This window comes from Panthera pardus, unplaced genomic scaffold (assembly GCF_024362965.1).
Source record: "Panthera pardus isolate Hobbes unplaced genomic scaffold, ASM2436296v1 HiC_scaffold_22, whole genome shotgun sequence".
NCBI classification, from domain to species: Eukaryota; Metazoa; Chordata; class Mammalia; order Carnivora; family Felidae; genus Panthera; species Panthera pardus.
Window position 1 is genome coordinate 33,888,709 of NW_026526788.1, and position 19,458 is coordinate 33,908,166.

Below are 19,458 nucleotides of genomic sequence, written 5' to 3' on the forward strand. Positions count from 1 at the left end.
AGAGACTACTCGCGAACGCACTTATGACAGCAGCATAGACGGGTCCAGGAGGCCACTGCAATGAGCAGACTAGGGCAACTCACCCGCTGCAGGAAAAGGCTGGCAAGCAGAATCCCTTCCCACTTCCCGCCTCCAGAGCTCCTGGGCAAAAAACCAATCTAATGTCTTCTGAGGTCTCCTTTTCAAGCTTCTGCCCACAAAGCCACCTGTGGCCTAAATGCCAACCCCTGAGCACCATTCTAATGCAAACACAAGGAGATGCTTTGGCTGAATGTCCCAGCTGCTCCTGTCCCTTCCCTCACCTGATCTCTCCTGATGGGGAACCTCTGTCTGACCCTTGCCAATCCTCGGGGGTTTCAGGAGCAACTCACAGAGCACGTTAGGAATGGCCTGACACCAAACCAGCCAGTGAAGATCTTGGATACACAGAAGTCATTGTGTCTCTTCCTTGGTGGCTCCATGTTGCCAACCACCCCAAATGACAGATTCCACTTCCAGTATCAGACTGTTTCCTCAGGGCCAAGGGGCTTCCCTACATCCTCTCCCACCACAGCAAGATCAGCCAGAACATAAAATATAGGCACTTAGCCGTTACTACAGCTCTGTGGTTCTTCTCAGTTGACAAATGAGGACACAGACCTGCCAGAGCCAGATCCAGGGCCCAACAACTGTCATATCGCCTACTTTATTTGATCTGATCCGGTTACCCAAAGTTCTACCCCAAACTCAGTATCTCTGTGATTTACCAATGGGATCAAAGGCAGGTGGTACTACCAGGATCCCTCCTCCTCCAACTGTTCCCTCCTGTACTTGGGCAAACAAGCTCATACTTCTCTAGGCCCCCAGATGACAGAAGGAAGGAGCTACAGCCAGACCCGTTCTTCCCTCCCACGCTATTCAACCCAGGCGTGCTCAAGTGAGCTCCCCCAAAGCCCAGCCAGCCCCCTCCTCACTTGTGCTTCTCTGGTCTAAGTTGGGGCTGCACACAAAGTCCTGCTGCAGCTGCTGCTCCCTTGCTTCCAAAAGGACTTTCCATTTAATTAAAAATTCACTATTAAAAAGCATTAAAGTGTGTAATACAAATAATCCCCTGGAAATCAGCTGTCCCAGAAGCTAAAGACCAGCTTCATTAGGGAGGTGACTGACAGTAGCAGGACAGTAAGCTAATAGTACAGCAGGTACGATGTTAACAACCACTCCCAGGGGAATCCTGCCACCCGGCCCTGCCTCTCCCAGCCCCTGGCCCCTGTGCCTGCCTCTTAGACTAGCACAGCAGGGCTGAGAATGGGGCAGAAAGTACAGGCACCCATGCCCATGCTGAGATATGGAGGCACTGGCGCTTGCTCTTCTCCAGGAAGGCCACACACAGAGCCCAGGTGGGAGGAAGCAGGGGAGGGGAATCAGAAGAGAAGAGCAGTAATGGAAAATTAATCCAGCCCAGAGAATGGCTTTGATGTGTGCCCCAGAGCAAGGTACCACTGAGACAAGAAGGGACAGGTGCACAAGTCCCCATACCTGAACGAGATACTTTTTTTTCTCTTGCAAAGAAAATTAGGAGAACTGAGAACGAGGGAAAAACTTGACTGCACAACTCTAAGTGCCTCCCTAGCAGAATCTTGATAATAACGATCCAAGTTATAACAGCTAATATTTAGTTGGGCTGTTTCTATGTGTTAGACATTGTGCAAGTGCTTCACATATGTTATGTTATTGAACTCTAAGAAAGGTACTTTTACTACCCCCATTTGACAGGCGAGAAGACTGAGGTTCCGAAAGGAACTCATCCAAGCTCATACTAAGTGGCAGAACTGAGACTGGAAGCCAAAACAAACTGACATCAAGATTCTTGACATTGTAGAATTGCCTGCAAGAGAGTCACTTTTTCTGTCCTCTTAGGCTAAGGAGCTCCAACCTGTCCCCACTAACTCCAGCCATTCCGACCTGCTCCCCTGAAACGGGCATGGCTGAACAGGCCATGGATATGGCTGTGAGGAAGAGAAACCCAGCCATGCTGCTGCAGAGCTTCCAAGCCAGTGGGGAAGACGGGTGTTAAACCAGCACTTACACAAATATGTAACTAAGCACTACTGTGTTAAGGGCTATGAAGTAGAAGTAAAGGACGCTACAGAATAAAATAATCACCCAGCCCGTTCCACAGTAATTAGATGGTCGAAGGCCAAGGAGGGCTAGACTAAGTCCACAGACGGGAAGACCTGGAAAAGGACTATAAAGCATTTACTGCATTTCAGTGATATAAACCTAATTACTGCTTTTTAAAAACTGCGGAAAGAAAAAACAGCCCAAACACCTAAATACCTTTACTTGATGTTTCGTACCTCCAAGCACTCACAAAGCCATAACCCAAGTGCTGTGGCTATTTCCAATTCCTTAAAAACCACCCCAAAACATGCCATATTTTAACTAGCAAATCTTGGCTTGGATAAAGCGTCACTGTTAAAAGTGTCTGCAGCAACAGCAGAGTGGGAAGGAGGTCCTGCTTCCCGGGGGACTGATGGGAGACTCTGGCTGCCCTCCCCATCTAGGAGCAGGTGGGCAAGAACCCCCTTGGAGCAGAGATTTAGGAGCTGCTTGGTCATGATGCAATGTTTTCTTCTTTTTCTTTGCCCCTGTTTTTGCCACACTTCCTGTTAGCTAAATGGCCCTGGGTCCAAGGTAAATGGCAGCCTGGCTTAAATAATCTGCAAACTGAACTGGGGCTGAGGATTTAGGGAAGATCACTCCTGGGGGCTAGAATCCCCATTTTCATCACTTCCATTTATTTCCTAGGCCTCCTTTGCTCACGGAGCCCTCTCACAACTCCACGAAGAGGCACAGATAACAAAATGGAGGTGCAGGCAGGCTAAATAATTCGCTGCAGGTCACAGCTACAGACCAACACATCCCAGATTCAAACCTGGAAGACATGATACCAAAGCCACACACTCTGCTTCTCCATATATGGTTCACAGACCAGCAGTGTGGGCATACCCTGGAGACTACACACACGAGGAAGCTCAGGTCCACCCCAGACCTCCTGAATCAGAATCTGAATTTAACACGATCCCTCGATGATTCATGAGCACATGAAAGTTTGAGTAGTGCTGCTTTAAACCATAATCCTAGACTGTGATTGAACCTCCCAGGGCAGCTCAGCACGAAGGAAGACAGAGTCTATTCATTAGAGGAATTTAGAGCAGGGAGCAAGCAGATCACAGGTAGCACACATTCCACTCAGACTAGACAGTACTGCTGCCGGCTCCTCCTCTCAACTCCACACCTCTGGCCACTCTTCCAAAGATGTTTTAGGTTCTGCAGTTAATGCCTCATAACCAACAGGCTTTTTTTTTCATCAATAAACTTTATTGTTTTGAGCAGTTTAGGGTTCACAGCACAACTGGGTAGGAAGTACAGAGAGCATCCACATACCAACTGCCCTACACACTCATGGCCTCCCCTACTGTCAATATCTCCCACCAGCACGGCACATTTGTTATCATCGATGAGCCTATACTGACACATCATCGTCTCCCAGACTCCACAGTTTACAGTAGGGTTCATTCTTCCAGCAGGCTTTTAACCTCTGGGATAGAATATCTATTAGGGAGGAAAACTGGGGATGCCTGGCTCCTTGCACCAAATATCCTTCTGAATTCAAGGGTCTCCGAGTCTGACAGCAACCAGAGGGTGATCATGTGCTCTCTGTTCTCAGCATCCTCAACTCTGCACCACTCTCGGGCTGGTCCACTTGTATCCCTGCGGGATGGAGTTAAAGAGGCTGGAGCCAAAAGGGCCAAAGCTCTGAAGGAGGGGGCAGCGAAGAGAGGAGAAGAATAGTGAATTAGGGCACAAAACTGCCTCCTCTCCCGCCACAAGCCAGATCAGGATCCATGGCAACCCCCGCCTCCTGGATCCACAGTTCCACCACATCTCTAGCAGCCCTGGTTCCCACCGGAAGCCAGAGAGCCTGGCCAGCCAGCTCTCCCAGGACACCGTCCTGACTCACCCTTCCCTCTCCCTGCTCTTGACCCCAGAATAAGGCCTCAGACCAACATCCCTCAGGATCTGGGAACATTAATGACACGAAGCACAATTCTAGGCAATCAGATGCTGATGAAGTGAGGATGCCTTTCCTGGGTTGGGTCTCGCTGGCCCCCTAACAGAGCAGATGGCTGAGGCAGACGGTCTCCAGGTAGAGCTGGGGGCAGGTAGATAAAAAGGAAAGAGCTACCAAACCAAAGTAAGGTCTAAAAGGTCAAAAGTATATATTTCATTTCTAGAAATGCATAAAAAGAAGGGTATGACTGTTTTCAGCTAGAATCCCATTTTTGTCCTTGGTCATTTCTCAATTGTCTTCATCTTACCTCAACCCTTCTAGGGTCAACCAGGTCAACCAGGAGGTGGTTCCGCCTCCTGCCTCCTTTATCCCACCCTATATTCTCCTCCCTACATGAGAACAGTTCATCATTACTCTATGAGTTGGTCACAAGTAGCATAAGGAAAGGAAGTGGCTGTCCTCAGACCCTGAGACCTGGGACTGGAACATCAAAATGCTTCTGTGTTTGTGGATGGCTTTAGCTACCAACACACTTTTTCTTCCTGTTCTGGAACTTCTAGGTTAGAGGTCACAAGCTCAAAAGCCTATGGCAATCAGTGCAAACATGAGGTACCAGAGAGTGGCAAACGACGGTGACCAGCAGGCTCAAGGGACAGCCGCTGCCCAGCCCGAGCAGATGGAGGCTCAGGAGAGCCACAATGTCTGATTCGAAAGACTGGGAAACAGAATTTTTTTTTTCTTCAAAATGTAAAATCTCGTTTTTAAATATTGGCAAATAATGAAATATTTTTAGACCACTGAGCTGGCCAAACAAAACACGCCTGAATTTGCGACTGCTGTTCTAGTTATTCCTCTCATTGTCGCTTCTCTCCTACCCAAGGTGATACATTGGTCCCAACTGTGCTGTTTTCAGGTGAGGGTCTAACATGAGAGCTCACCCAGGGAGCTCCAGTAGTTCCAAGCCCAGGACCCATCAGCTGAGAGGTGTTGGCTCAATGGAGCACACTGCACCAGCAGAGTCGAGCACCGGCTCTGCCAATCTGCTTCAGGTGTAATCCAAGCTGCCGATTGCGATCTGTAAAGCCCTGCATGGTTGGAGTTCTGGTTACCTCAGAGCTGCTCCTCTCCCCCTTGGGCCGGAGTACGACCTCGGCTCTCCCATGTAAGGGCTCACGTTAAGCATTCCAGCCTGAGGTCTGGGAAACCAGAGGCTGGGTAGCTCCGGAGGAAGCATCCAGCTTCGGCATGTCACCTCACAGCCCCGGCCGCCAACAGAGCAGAGGGGGAGGCCTCCGGGGCACTGTGGGAGCCCCGATATTTAGGCCATGCCTGAGGAGCAGGGAACACGTGTTGTTCTTTGTGATGACTCAGGGCTTTCAGGGAAAACCTAGGAGATGCTCCCTGCTCTGCCTCAAGTCAAGACTGGGGTTTCTGCTCAGATGCTGCAGCCAGCCCAATTTCTGTCCCCTCTGCAAGAAGCACCAAATCAGGGCCAACGCTTTTGGCAAAGGCTATTTCAGCTGAACAATATAAAACTGAGCCGGAGTGGGTTGTGGCAGGCAAACCTCCTCAGGCTTTAGAACAACCAACAATGTGCTCTTGTCCCCCAAGTTGGGGTGGGAGCAGGGAGAAATCCTCTTAATTTTTTCTCCTTCCCCATGAGAGTGGCCCCTGCCATCCCTTCTCCAGAGAAGCCAGGCGGGTGGGCAGCTTGCTTTCCTGGCTCTGGGGAATACAAACGGGAGCACCATGGAAACCCCCAGAGTGTGCATGACACCGTTAACAGGAACAAAACTCTTTCAAGTCCAGGAACAAAATCCGGACCCTTTTATGATGGCTGTGGAAGGCCCCTGGTGAGGGATGCTGGCAGGCTACTAGCCCAGTGCCTCACACGCTGAGGATCCTGGACCTCAGCCCAAAGACGGAAGGAGAAAGGGAAGAAAGGGAGTCCAAAACCTGTTCCAATCCTCACATCCTAGCCCTGAAATAACACTGCAGGGATGGAGACCCTCAGGTCTCTAAACTAGAACGCCCCAGAATTCTTAGCAAGACACAGTTGCTATCCCACTTGGACAAAAAAATTACACCAGGCAAAGGCCCAGGGGCAGAAGTGGTTTCATACACAGAAGCAGTGCACCTCTGTTCTCCCTGCCTTCTACAACATGCCCGATAAATACCCTAAGCACTTACCAATGTTTGGATGTTTCAAAAGTCGGCATATCCGGGCCTCACGTTCTAGTTTTTGGTGATCTAAAAGCAGAAGGGAGGAAACAAAAACCATCAACCATCCATTCTCTTTGTGGCCACCTTGCTATTCACACTCTTCCAACTATGCACTTTTTACAATTTGCTGAATTAATGCAGCAAGTCACAGCAATCCCAGGGATAGGTATTATGACCACTTTTTCCAAATGAAGTAATGCTCTAGGAAAGCACCTTAAGTTAGTGAGAGGTGGAGTTGGGATTTGAATCCAGGTCTTCAACTAAAACTCTGGTACCCTTTTCACTATAGCAGGGATTTCACTGGGCCAGGGTGTCCAGAATTTCTTTCTTGATAGAAATACTAATAATAGCTAAGTTTTATTGAACACCTACTATATGACCAGGCACTGTGCTAGGAGTTTTACATATATTCTCTAATTGAATCTTCATAGCATCCCTGAAACATAATGCTGCTGACAACCAAGATGATGATGAAGATGATAATGATTTGATAAAATAATCATAGCTAACATTTCTTGAGAGTTTACTTCTACACCAGGCAGAAACAGCTTTTAATTGATTCTCGTAACAACTCCATGAGGCTGGCACTATTATGAGGCCCATATTACGGTAATCCTGCTTCTCCCCAGGATCTGCTTGGCCATACACTGCTATGAGCTCTCACCTCTTCACACTCAGGCACTGGGGTTACTCTGCTTTGGTGAAATGACCAGAGTCTAGGAGATCTCAGATGCAAGCAAGCAACATTGGTCAATTCCTTCCATAGGAAGGCAGAGCTCCAAGAAGTAGAAAGAGAGGATGTTACTATGCAAAGCAAGGTGGCCTAGAAGCCCTCTCCACCCCACCTGCTGGAATTCTGCCAGACAGTCCCCTCCTACACAAAGTCTCCCCTGTTCCTCTCAGTAGATGGGACTTCTCCTCCCCCTGACCATCCCCCCACCTTCCACTGCACTTCTTATAATGTTCACATCATACATTATGTCCACCATCTTTTGGTCACAAGCTCTTTAAAGGGTGGGATCTTTTTGAGTGATGCTTCCTAGAGTTCCTTCCATAACAGAGGCTTCATAAGGGTTTATCAATAGCATCAATAGTAGTAACAACCATTATTTACTAAGGATTTACTATTTGCCAGGCAGAGGCATAGATTATCTTATGTCATCCCCACCAAACCCCTATGAAGTAAAGGATCTGATTAACTCTATTACATTACAAGTGAAGAAATGAGGAAACTGAGGCTTAAAAAGTTGAGGGAACCTGCTCAAGGTCGCAGGCAGTGGATGCAGGTGGTCTGAGCCTAGAGCCCTTTCTCCAGCATGAAGCTATGATGACAGGATAAAGAAAAGTAAGAGCAACCCGTAAAAACTCCAGGCTTTGTGGGGGCATAGCTCAGTTCACCTCGACTTCTCCAGGCCCAGGCAGGTGACTTCACATCTCCATCTGCCAAACAATTCCTGCCTCCCTTGGTAAGGGCTTCTCCCCACCCTACCTCTACCTTAATAGCAAAGAGCCTCTGTAGAGCTTGCCATGACTCCCACAACCATCCTACCAGGTAGGTGCTATGACGGTCACCATTTCACAGAAAATGACACTGAAGCCCAGAGAAGTTAAATAACTTGCCCGAGATCACACATCTGGAAAGGGAGGAACTAGGATTCAGACCCAGGCCTGCCAAGATAATGTAGTCTGTGATAATGCAGGGATTATAGACTAAAAGGAATTCCTAATTGTTGTTTCACCAATCACCCCTAGTTTTGTCCTAAACTTTCCCTCTAGCAACAGCTCTGCTTTGTGGAAAAAGGAGGTGGGGACAGGCAGAGATTAGTTCCTGCTGCCCAGGCTAATCCATCCCAGCTGCCCAAAGATCTGGGTCAGGCCCTCCTTCCTATCCTCAGGTTTGGCATTACCTCTAACCGGGATGCAGCCAGAAAACCACAGGTAACCCCACACTCCCACATCACCTGGGACCCATCAGTCCCAGGGACTTTCAGACCCTAGAGTTAGTTGAGAAAGTAGTGCTAGCCCAGCCCAGTTGGCAGGGGGCTTGCTTTTTCCAGATATGGCTGGAAGGATGTCAGGGCTACCCCACCTTCCTCTCAGCCCCTGAAATTGGGATGGGAGTACCCAGCTAGCCAGCCCCAAAGCTTCCCTCTCTCTGACCACTTACCTCACCACCCTCCAACCCACAACCCTTGGGCATGGCTGCCCAGGCAGGTGCAGAGGAACAGCATCTTGCAATGCGGAGGTGGCTGCTAAGGGGAAGGCCTGTAAGATTAATGTTTATCTCCTCCCATAAGTCTCTTACTGGCTAATGGTTCCAGTCCCACAAGAGCAACAGCACTAAAAATAAGGGTGCTCTGGCTTTACCAGTGACTCAGAAGGAGGAGAGACACAGATTCATCCTTCCAGCTCCTTGAAGGAGCTTCCCAGCGTCCAGAGGGTCCTTGTTAGCCACTTAATTCAGCCCTGTCTCCAAGAAGCTGAGTCCCCATGTCTTCTCTGAACCCCAGGCTGCTCCTTCGTCTTTGCTCTGATCCTTAGCCATGCAGTCCATCCATGAACACAACAGTTCTGGAGCCAGACAGCCCCGGGTTGAGTCCAAGCCCTGCTATATCAGGTAAGCTATTAAACTCATCTGAGCCTCATTCATGCATTCAAAAAAATATTTACTGAGGCCTTCTATGTGACATGCACTGTTCTAAATGCTGTAGATACAGCAGTGAACAAAACAGGACAAAAATCCCTGCCTTGATAGAGGTGATATTCTAGTGGGGCTGGGTTGGGGGAGGGACAGACAATAAGAACTAGATGGCACATTAAATGTCTTGGCAAGTGCAATGTAGAAAAATAAAGCAGGGAAGGGGAATAGTACATATCTAAATAGGATGATCACAGAAAGCCTCAGCAAGGAAATGACATTTGATTAGGACCTAATGGAGGTGATAAAAGGAGCCAGATAGATACCTTGGGAAAGAGTGTCCTCACTTCTAAAACAGAGGCAGTCAGGGGCGCCTGGGTGGCTCAGACAGTTAAGTGTCGGAGTCTAGATGTCGGCTCAGGTCATGATCTCGCGGTTTGTGAATTCCAGCTCTGCATCCACACACTGCCAGTGTGGAGCCTGCTTGGGATTCTTTCTCTCCCTCTCTCTCTGCCCCTTCCCAGCTCACACTCTCCCTCTCAAAACAGTAGATGAATAAACTTAAAACAAAGAAAGAAAGAAAACAGAGGCAGTGATATCTGCAGATTAAATGAGGTAATCAGGTAAATGCTCGGCACGGTGCCTGGCACATGGAGAACCTCAGCCGTGGCTATCACCAGAGACACTGAGAGAGTTGGACCCATTCTCTCTCAGCTCGGGCACCCAGAGAGTCCACAACACACCAGCGGAGCCCTCTGACTCAGCTCTGTTGCAGCCCCCCTGGGCATCGAGGTATTCCCTCCTGTTTTGGTGGGGCCCGCCTGTGTCTACAGCCTGCAGGTGAAAGGTTAGCAACAGGGGCTTCTCAGAGAGAGGAAAGCCTAAGGAAGTGCCACTGCCTGCAGGATCCCTCCTCTTCCTCAGCCTCACCTTTGTTGGCTGTGGCGTCCTGCCATGCAGAAGCTCTGCTCAATGAACCATGTGGTTTTTCCCAACCATTCTCTCTCTGCCTCCTCACACCATACACAGCCAGCCGGTACCCCGGCCTCTCTGCTATTGTCTCCTGTCTCTTTCCTCCACACACCTCCTGGCCTGTAGTCCCCTCCAGGACTGGTCTACGTCTGGGGAAAAAGCAGAGGGCTCCACCCTAGCAGAGGCTGTGGTATTTCAGGAACAAATATGGTTTGTAGAGCATCTTTCCCAATTGCAAGGGCTGTCCTGGCTGACGCACAGTATCACAACCCCAAAGGAGGTGAGGCCACTGAACTGACTTGGTCCACAGTGGCAGGTCAAGGGCCTGGCTGGGCATCCTAAGGTGACAACACACCAGCTGGTGCTCTTGTCACAAAGGTGGCCTTCTCCCTTGATACACCCCTCCTCCCACTGACCATGGAGCTCACTGTTCCTAGGCCTTCCAAGGCTGACCCTCTTCCCACCCACCTTTCAAGCGGGCTATTCCCCGCCCCCTCACGTGGCCCAGCCCCCCCTTCCTGTTTGACAACAGCCACTTCCCGCTTTTGCACAGGGCCACTTCCTGCCTGCCTGTGTGCTGCTGCCATGGAGAGACCCACCCCTGCCGACCTTCAGCCCAGCTCCAACCACATCTCTCTGCAAAGTTCTCCCCCTCAATAGCAGAGGTAGCAACAGGAGCAGAAAGCAGAAGTGGCTGTTATCAGGGATCTGCTTGGGCCTTCCCCAACAGCCCCTCCAGACAGAGCCAGGCCCGAGAAACAGGCATCCCTGGAGGCTCTGCCTCTCCTGCCTTTTGCCCAAGTATGTCCAGACCTGGTCCCGGCCAAGTACCCATCACAGGAAGAGCAGCAAGGAGTGACCAGAGGGTCAGTGCCAAGCGAGACAGAAAAGAGGAAGCAGTGAGGAGACAGCATACGGCAAAGGGGAGGCAGAGTTCTAGAACCACCTCTCCCCTAAACCCAAAAGAGAAGCCTACTCCAAATGCACTTTCCTTCCATCACAGGATCAGGGGCCAGGGAAGGCTGGCCATTGATCCTCCATGGCCCTGTAGGGATATGACTGATTTAGCGACTTTTCTCTATAACCACAAGTGTCAGCACTAATTTAAAAAAAGATTTTTTTTAACGTTTATTTATTTTTGAGAGAGGCAAAGACAGAGTGTGAGCTGGGGAGGGGCAGAGAGAGAGGGAGACACAGAATCCAAAGTAGACTCCAGGCTCTGAGCTGTCAGCACAGGGCCTGATGTGGGGCTCGAACTCATGAACCGTGTGAGATCATGACCTGAGCCAAAGTGGGAAGTTTAACCGACTGAGCCAACCAGGCACCCCGCCAGCACTAGTTTCACATAAGATCCTATTGCCACCTAAATACACAACCCTCTATCATGGAAAGGACACAGAGCCCTACTCTGGCTATGAGAACACTCTCCAAGTTCCAATCCCAATGACATCCTTGACTTTTCAAAGGGTATTTCAAGGGTCTGTGCCTATGATCCCAACATGAACGATGAGAAGATTCCTACAGTTTCCTAAAGCCCAATTTCAGATGCTTCAAGTGGAATGTCTCCTCTTGCTGCCCTCCTGAGTGCCCTCCTCTTCCTTACTAAGCAGCAGAGACCTCCGTCTGGCCTCTGGGGCATCACCTGGAGGAGAAGAAACAAGGGCACCAGAGGGATCTGGTGTCATTATCCGCATTTCCAGCTGCTTATTAACAGTCCCTGGCCTTGGGCACTGACCAGTGGGAATCCCAAGTCACAATCCCATTGACCTCATCCTGACACTGTGATGCCACATCCCTTCCTGTTTGAATCTCACTCTAAAGGTGCAAAGAGTCTCCAATTAAGAGCAAAGTCCATCCACCATGTAAGAGCAGGGGTCATGGCTTCCAATTCCTTCACACTCACACACCCGGGACCAGCTGAGGGCTATGAGTACAGTGGGATAGGCCCTGAAATGTGCTCATGTGAACCTCCAAGGTTCTGTCCCTTAATCTGGTATTCTCCCTTTCTCTTCAGTCCTAACTCAAGCAGGTTTAACCAGGTGACACAAAAAGCCAAGCCCTACTTTGCCCTTTGTGTCGTAAGATAAGAGAAGCTTTAAGGAGGGAAAGGAGAGAGGAACCAAGAAGTTGTTCCATAGCAAAGGTCTCCCAAACCATCTTGGGTGGAGAAAATCCCCATGGGGTCACTAGCAAGGTCCAAGAAGGCAGGGCTCTGCCTCTGGACACTCTGGATGCTCTCAGGGCCAGAACAGGGTCAGCCGCTGAGTTCTCCATGCCCCCGGCACGGCTCTGGGTGCCTGCAGCCTTTGCCCACTGTTTTGGTGACATTTCCTTCATGGTAACCAGCCCCAAGTAAAACATCCCAGGAAGCAGCCCCTAAAAATAGCTCCTCCCAGGGCAGCAGCAAGCGGGGGGGGGGGGGGGGAGGGGAAGAGAGAGAGGAGAAAAGAGGGGAGCAGATGGGAAGCTGTTGCTGCTGCTGATAGGACCCAGGAAGCAGAGACGGTGTTGGTGGGGAGTGGCTGGAAATGTCCCCACCACAAAGGGTCTGTACCCAGAGAGGGGGGGTACAGATGAGAGCGAGGCCTCAGCCAGCAGAACGGAGGGATTTGCTCCACTGGGCTTAGAGCTCTGGGCCTAGATGGAGGTGTGGGGATGATATATCAACATTCATCACAGGAACAAAATGCCCAGAATCTGATTTAAAGGGAGGAGCCAAGTGAAGACCACACTGCTTGAGGATGCTGGGGTCTGAGCACTAGCAAAATCACGGCATACCTACAGCTCAAAAGAAACAAACCAACCTTCTGTGCCTTGGTTTCCCCACTGGCCCTGGGGCAGATCTTTTTGGCCCTGGGAAGATGACAAAGGCCTCTGCTGAGAGGCACTCAAGAGGTGCAAAGTGCCCATCTCTTCCTGTCATCACCCTTTTGGCACCCATGGGATCAGGCCCTTGTTGGCCTGCCAAGGCTGTCCAGAGAGCGAGCACAGAGATGGGGACGGGAGCCCGTCATACCCACGCCTCCCCTTCCCTGCCTGTAGCCTCACCAGAGAATGGGGTCAGCCACTCACCTCTAGGGTTTCAGCATAGCCTCGAAGCTTGGAACACAGCTTCTGACAAGAGACCAGCGCAAGCAGCAGGAAGAGATCAAGGATGGGGCCACCTTCCAACCTCCATCCCCACCCCATGAGGCCAGCACCCGAAGTCACTCTGGGAAGGTGGACAGGATGGCAGGGTGACAGGCCAGTGTTGTATGAACTAAGCCACATAGCTCACAGCGTGACTGTATGACAAAACCAGCCCAGCATAAGCCTTGGCACAGAGAAGGGACCTCCAGGCTGTTTTCTCATCCACTTAGGGGGACGAGTCAGTGGAGCTCAGTCACTTATATACAGGATGCCCACCTCTCTGTCAACAGAAACTGACTGGCCTATTATCCTCAGGAGGAAAACACAGTTCTGCATACAACCTCCTTAAATGCTTCCTCAAGTCGCAGAGTCCTGGCATTCCAGTGCTGCATAGATCTCTCTTCCTTCTACCCCTCCCGCACTGCTGCTTCACCCTCCTCTCTCTGCCTCCCCTCACTTCACCCAGATCCTTAACAGGAAAGTCTCATTTGGAGATACCACAGGGGACACAAATGTCATGGGGGCTACTCAGGCCAACACTAAGGGGGTGGGGACTTACAGCTGGCACCACCCAGGGGGATCCTATTTCAGTCCCCAGGGCCAGCTGGACCCAGAAAGGGACAGCCTTTGCCCTTCTGGTGGCCAACATGCCACAATCTCAGCCACTCAGCTTGCCACAGGCTTGGACACAGACTGACACCTCAATCTGGGGGCTCAGAAGGAGGCCCCTAATCACAGAAAAGCCCATGTGCACAGATGGCCACATACGGGCAGAGATGCCACCTAGAAAAGGCTGGGCCAAGGTTTGTCTGGTAATCTCGGAGAATGTGGCAAGAGTGATTATTGATGCTGTTACTGATTTTAGATGGCATTTCTTAAAGCATGGCTGAGGGACCACCTGCATGAAATTCACTAGGGCACCTGTGTAAAATTTAGATTCTGGGACCCAACCCCAGACCTTCTGTGGATGGAGACTAGGAATCTGTATTTTTTAACCAGTACTCAGGTGATCCTTACACATACTAAAATTGAAAATTGTGGCTGAGAGGAAGTCCCAACATTGCCCTATAAGGTCATTTCTGAAGGGAAGAAAGAATCATAAGCTACACTATCTTCCTACATCGCCCACCTACCATACATGCCCCAAGCACGGTCTATAACTTCATGTGTCCTCTCCAACAGTCATGTCAGGCTTACAGCCTGGCTCCATGGATTCACAAAGGGGGAACCCAAGCCAGCCACAAGGTACGAGGGTTCCTACAACTTGGCTCCGAGTTTCCTGACAGCCAAAGCCAAGAAGCAACCATGACCGGTTATGTGGTCCTTTGAATCCATTCATTCAACATGTATAGGCTAGGTATGTGTCAGGCACTTTGTTGGGCCCTGCCTGCACAGAAGTGAAGAAATAGATATGGTTCCTACCCTCACTTCACAGGTCCTCAGGAAGAGGAAAGCTTGCTTACATTTAGCCTCAATAGAAATTTCTTCACGGGGGTAGGGGGTATACAGACTAAATAAATAGACATAGCAAGTGCTATAACAGATTTCAAAATACTGTTTCTGGTAGCATCTCTTAGTAAGGCCAAGTATCCACTGTAGTAAAAGCAACTGGAATCCAGATAAATGGTCCAAATACAGAGATTTCTTATAATGCTAACTGTTCCAAGGATAAATCCTAAACTACGGAAGAAGAAAGGACCATTTGCCCTTCAACTATAGCAATATGGGGAAATGCTTTGGATGTAAGCAAGAGAGCAGGATATAAAATGTTAGGCTCCACGAGGTGAAAATCTATATGCATATGAATAAAGATAAGAAGGGAATATGAAGATTTAAAAATAAAAAAAGACATAAGGGCTCAGGCTCCTTGGGGGGTGCTCTTAAATCTTAAAATAACGACTTATCATTGCCATCACCTGGCCCACTAGCTCCTGCATCCAAGCCTATTTTAAATGCCTCCTTCAGCCTAGTGGAGAGCTAAGCTTGGAACCACAGGCTCCCTTCAGAGCCCCAACTCCACACCTATCACTGTTCCAAGCAAAGGGAGTGACGTTATGTGACTTCCAGTGACTTTATGCAGACAGGCCAGCAGACAAAGACGGTGCTCATTGCACAGGCACACGCACGCCCTACCTTGTAACACAGCTATGAACATGGGCCTCTGAAGCCGCAATGACAAGAAACAACAGAGCAAAAGAAGGATTCCCATCCAGATCAGATCCCCCATACGACCAGGTGATCTCTCCCCATGCCTCCTGAACACTTCACCATGGATGCCAAGGAGAAGCAGCTTGATACCCTTTTCTTTCCTTTCGACTTACAGCACAGAAAATCACAAACAAGAAAGGAAAAGGCAGAGAGACTCAGCAAACAGAGCAAGCCCCTTCGGACCCTCATGGATGACTCCAGTGGGCCCACCACATTCCCAGACACAGAAATCCAACACCTGCGGAGCCCTAGACAGACAGACAGTGACGAGTGAAACCCAGCCCCAGCTGCTGCACCTTTATAAAATATACAGCGTAAACTGAGAGGCTGCAGGGAAGCCATGGCCTTCACTCCCTAACCCCATGGGCACCAGCCTAGTGGGCACCCTGGCCCAACTCTCCACAAGCTCACATCCCCTGTGCCCACACCTATAGCACAGCCCCCAGCTTGGTCCCTCCATCTCCAAGACAACACCCTCCCACTCTCCCACCTCCAAACGGTACTGGCACCGACAGATTCCTGACCCGTCTTTTTGGCACCTGTGCCTATCAGCCAGGACCAGGCCTCTGTCCCTAAGTTAACCTGGCACGCATGCCATACAACAGAGCCCCAGTCTTGGCATAACCATCTCGAGAGAGGGGGAGTTGATGTCTGAAGCATATGATCTTACACAAGAATCCTTTTCTTGAGGAAAAAAAAAAAATCAAAGAGAAACCAAACCTCATCCAGTTTGGGCAGGGAAAGAAAGATGTCAGTCAGAAAACCAAGACAAGGTTGAAAGGAGGTGAGGAAGGGAATAGAACATGATGACACAGGTCAGGAAAGTTCAGGTGGGTAGGAAAGGAGAAGGAAATGACAACCAAAGGCAGGCAGCTCCACAAAGTCACCACAACAGCTATCTTCACATCCTAGAGTTTGGTTCCTAGAGTCCCTCCCTCTCTTACGCCTGGGTCAGAGGACACTGGTGAGATGAGGAACGCTAAGCATTGCATCACTAACTGGAGACACCAGACACCAGCCCCATTTCTGATGCACCAGGGCTATGCTGCGTGGGCACAGGGAGGTATCCACTCTAGAACTGTCGTCTCTGCCTGCACCCTGCACCCTTGGCCAGAGGATGTCTGCCAAAGAGCCCAGCTCACTGTGTCATCCCCTACCCCAGGGGAGGAGGGCATCTGACTGCCCACATATCTCTATGGCAACCATCGCCTCCGACTCAAGGTACCCAGAGAGAAAGAAAACAAACAAATAAGTCAACTTCATAGCCAATTAGAGGAATGGCAAGAAGTGGAAGCTGGGAAGGAGACAGCAAGACAAGCTCTGTTTTGGGGGATAAAGAGAAGCCCTCCCAGCCAGGAGGCAGACACAGCCTTGGTAAACAGGTCCCAGAACAACTGTACACATAACAGAAGCCCACTGTCATCTCTGTGGAATTTAACAGCTTCTCTGATGCTGAGGGACATTTACTGTATCTCTTACCCAGAGACGCCTGGGTCACTATTAACCACAGTCCTCACCTTCCCCAGGGTGTTTGTCCTGGCTCCTAATATATTTGTGGCATCCCATTGCCCCATACTAATTCCTTTCTCTGAGTCTAATAACCTTTGTCGCCCTCGATGACAATCCATCGACATTACCTCTGTACTCACTAGACCTGTTCACATAGCACTTCACACATTGCTGGGTCTATACCTATCAGATGAGGTGAGTTTGGCAAGCACCCAATACAAGGTTCAGGGAGTGTAGGTTCGAGGTGTGAAAGACAGGGCCTCACCCTCCTGGCCTCAGGTACTTGGGAGGATCTCACAAAGCAGGCTCCAAGGCCTGGGCCTTCACAATCCTCAGATCTGGATGCAATGCTGCTCCCACCCGGGCCAGGCAATTGAGATTTCCAGACCATGAGGCATCACCCTCTCCCCAGGACAGGCTGCATCTGCTGCTGCACCACCAACTTTGTAATTTGATCAAAAAAGCAATCAAGTTCATCTGGCAGGATTTGTTCCCGAGAAGCCCTCGCCAGTAGCAGCCTCCCCTGATGTTTACAGATTCCCTTCCCTTGGGAGTCTGTTCTGCCGCCTGGTGGGCAGGGGGAGGCTGGATTTGTCAGAGCTGTTCACTTACTGCATTTCCATCCTAAGTCACCACTGGGGCACAGGGAATAGGACAGGCCTGGGGTGGCTACCACTACCCCCAACACAGAGACTCCAAATTTAGAGCTCCCCATTCCATGCTACCACCACTCCCCACATCTCCTCCTCCCTTAAAAACCAAACTCCCTTGAGCCTTCAGGTTCCGTTCCTTCTCATAGCTATCTCCATGTCTTACATCTTTCTCATTCTTTTCTACCTGAGCACTTCTGGTTCCCCATGCAACTCCTTGCCTGGCTTCCAAGTCAACCAACCCTGAAATCTCAATTCTTCTGCAGGGGCTAAAATGCACAACTCCTAATTCCTGGAACATCTTCAGAAGCTATAGCCCTTCAAAGCAGTCTAATGAGAGGCCAAGATGGGGGAACACTCACCCCGGGCAGATAACTTCTTGGTATTGATGATTTTTGCTGCATACTCTTGCGTGGAGGTTTTCTTCACACACCTGCGGACCACAGAGAAAGCACCCCTGGAGGGAGAAGGGGGAAAGAACTGGGACACGGAGCAGAGCAGAGTGACACAGACACGCTTCGGGTCTGAGAACAGCGATGATCGCATTACCACCCCTTTAGTCAAAATCACACACACCAGCATAGTGACCATCGCCATCCAACGTGGGGCAGAAGGATGAGGCCACTGCATGACACTGAACAGACGTGACGGAGGACCACCACATCCCACTCCCACATCAGTCACTGGACAAAGCAACACCCCAACCTCAGGCTGTACATCAGGAGCTGGTGGGCAATGCTTAAAACACACACCTGCTGCATCTCACAGACAGCTCTGCAGTCCCAACCAGGAGAACCAGGAGAAGGGACAGAGACCCTGCCCTTCTCTCAGCGGGAATAGTTGAGGGTAGGGGAAGGGAAGATTAGACAGAAGGTATAATCCGGAGAGGGAAATCTCCCTCAATCATAGGGGAAGATGAGGAAAGTGAGCCCCCACAACTGGCTTCATCCCACTGCATCCCGGCTCAACTGACAGCACGGAAAGAGAGGATCTCAGACATCAATAGCTCCCCAACCCTATGATATTTTCCACTACTTTCCCCCCAAATGGGAACTCGCACTCTATAGCTCTGGAAACGTCTAGGGGGGCGGGCAGGGCGGGGGCTGCAGTGGCCGGGCTCGGCGCCGCGGGTGGGGGTGGGGGGGCCGGGGCTGCTGCAGCGGCCAGCTCAGTGCAGAGGGGAGGGGGATGCTGCGGGCTGCGGCGCGCGGCTCCCGGGACCACTGCAGGGATAGGGGGAGGGGATAAGGGGGTGCTGCAGCACTGCCCAGAAGCGGGGCTGGGATCCTGGAAGCATCACTAGCGGGGGGCGGGGCCGGGCACCAAACATCCCCCCCACACTCGGGCACCGCAGCGGGGTTGGAGCCGCAGGGCCAGGGAGGGTCCTGAGTGCCAGGCGCGTGGGACCTGAGACAGGGTGCTGAGTGAGCTCTTGAGTAGGGTGAGGAGGGGGCGCGGCGAGCAGGCGGGGTCAGAATGGGGGGCGCCTGATGGATGAGGGAGGGGCGGGGCTGGAGGGCTCCGAGGAGCGGTCCGGGGGCTGCAGTCCCCGCGACAGCGCGGTGTGCAGCAGCCTGGGCAGCTGCTGCAGGGCGCGGAGGGGGCTGCGGGGCAGAGAGCTGGGGACGAGGGGGCCCTGGAGGCGGCAGGCGGGAAAGGCTGGGGGTGGGGCGGGCCGAGGGGGCGCTGCAGCGGCCGGTGCAGGGCCGGGGGGCGGGGCGAGGAGCCGCATAGCGCCCGGGCGGCGGGGACAGGGTGGGGGGCCGCGGCGGGCGGCGTGAGGGCCGTACTTGCCGAGCTCCTCGAAGAGCTGGTAGTCGTCGGTGAAGCGGGTGCAGGTGGCTGTGGTGGCCATGCTGGCGGGCGGGCGGACGCGGCCGTGCAGCCCGCGCCGACGTCGGTGCACAGTCACCGCCGCCCGGCTGAGGGAGCAAGAGGAGGAGACGGGGCTGAGCCCGGCAGCACCGCGAGACTTTACCGGGGAGAGCGAGGGAGGGAGGGACACCCCCGCGCCCGCCCGCCTGCCCCGCCCCCAGTCCCGCCGGCCCCCCGCCCGGCCCCTGGACCGCCTCCGG

The 19,458-nt window shown here is 51.5% G+C and overlaps 1 protein-coding gene across 22 annotated transcripts in view; it reads right to left on the reverse strand.

Moving 5' to 3' along the window:
- CAMK2G (calcium/calmodulin dependent protein kinase II gamma) overlaps positions 1-19,372 on the reverse strand; it is a 55,931-nt gene extending 36,559 nt beyond the window's left edge. For 14 of the 22 annotated variants that reach the window (XM_019444596.2, XM_053909579.1, XM_019444599.2 and 11 more), the window contains exons 1-3: positions 19,174-19,371; positions 17,746-17,840; positions 6,245-6,304 (exon numbers count right to left, since the gene is read on the reverse strand). In XM_019444596.2, the coding sequence (XP_019300141.1) occupies positions 6,245-6,304; positions 17,746-17,840; positions 19,174-19,238 (220 nt within the window). In that variant the 5' untranslated portion in view covers positions 19,239-19,371. Of the gene's footprint in view, positions 1-6,244; positions 6,305-12,959; positions 13,015-17,745; positions 17,841-19,173 lie in introns of those variants that run through there. The other 8 variants (XM_019444587.2, XM_019444586.2, XM_053909580.1 and 5 more) reach the window with 4 other exon arrangements.
- Positions 19,373-19,458: the final 86 nt, after the last annotated feature.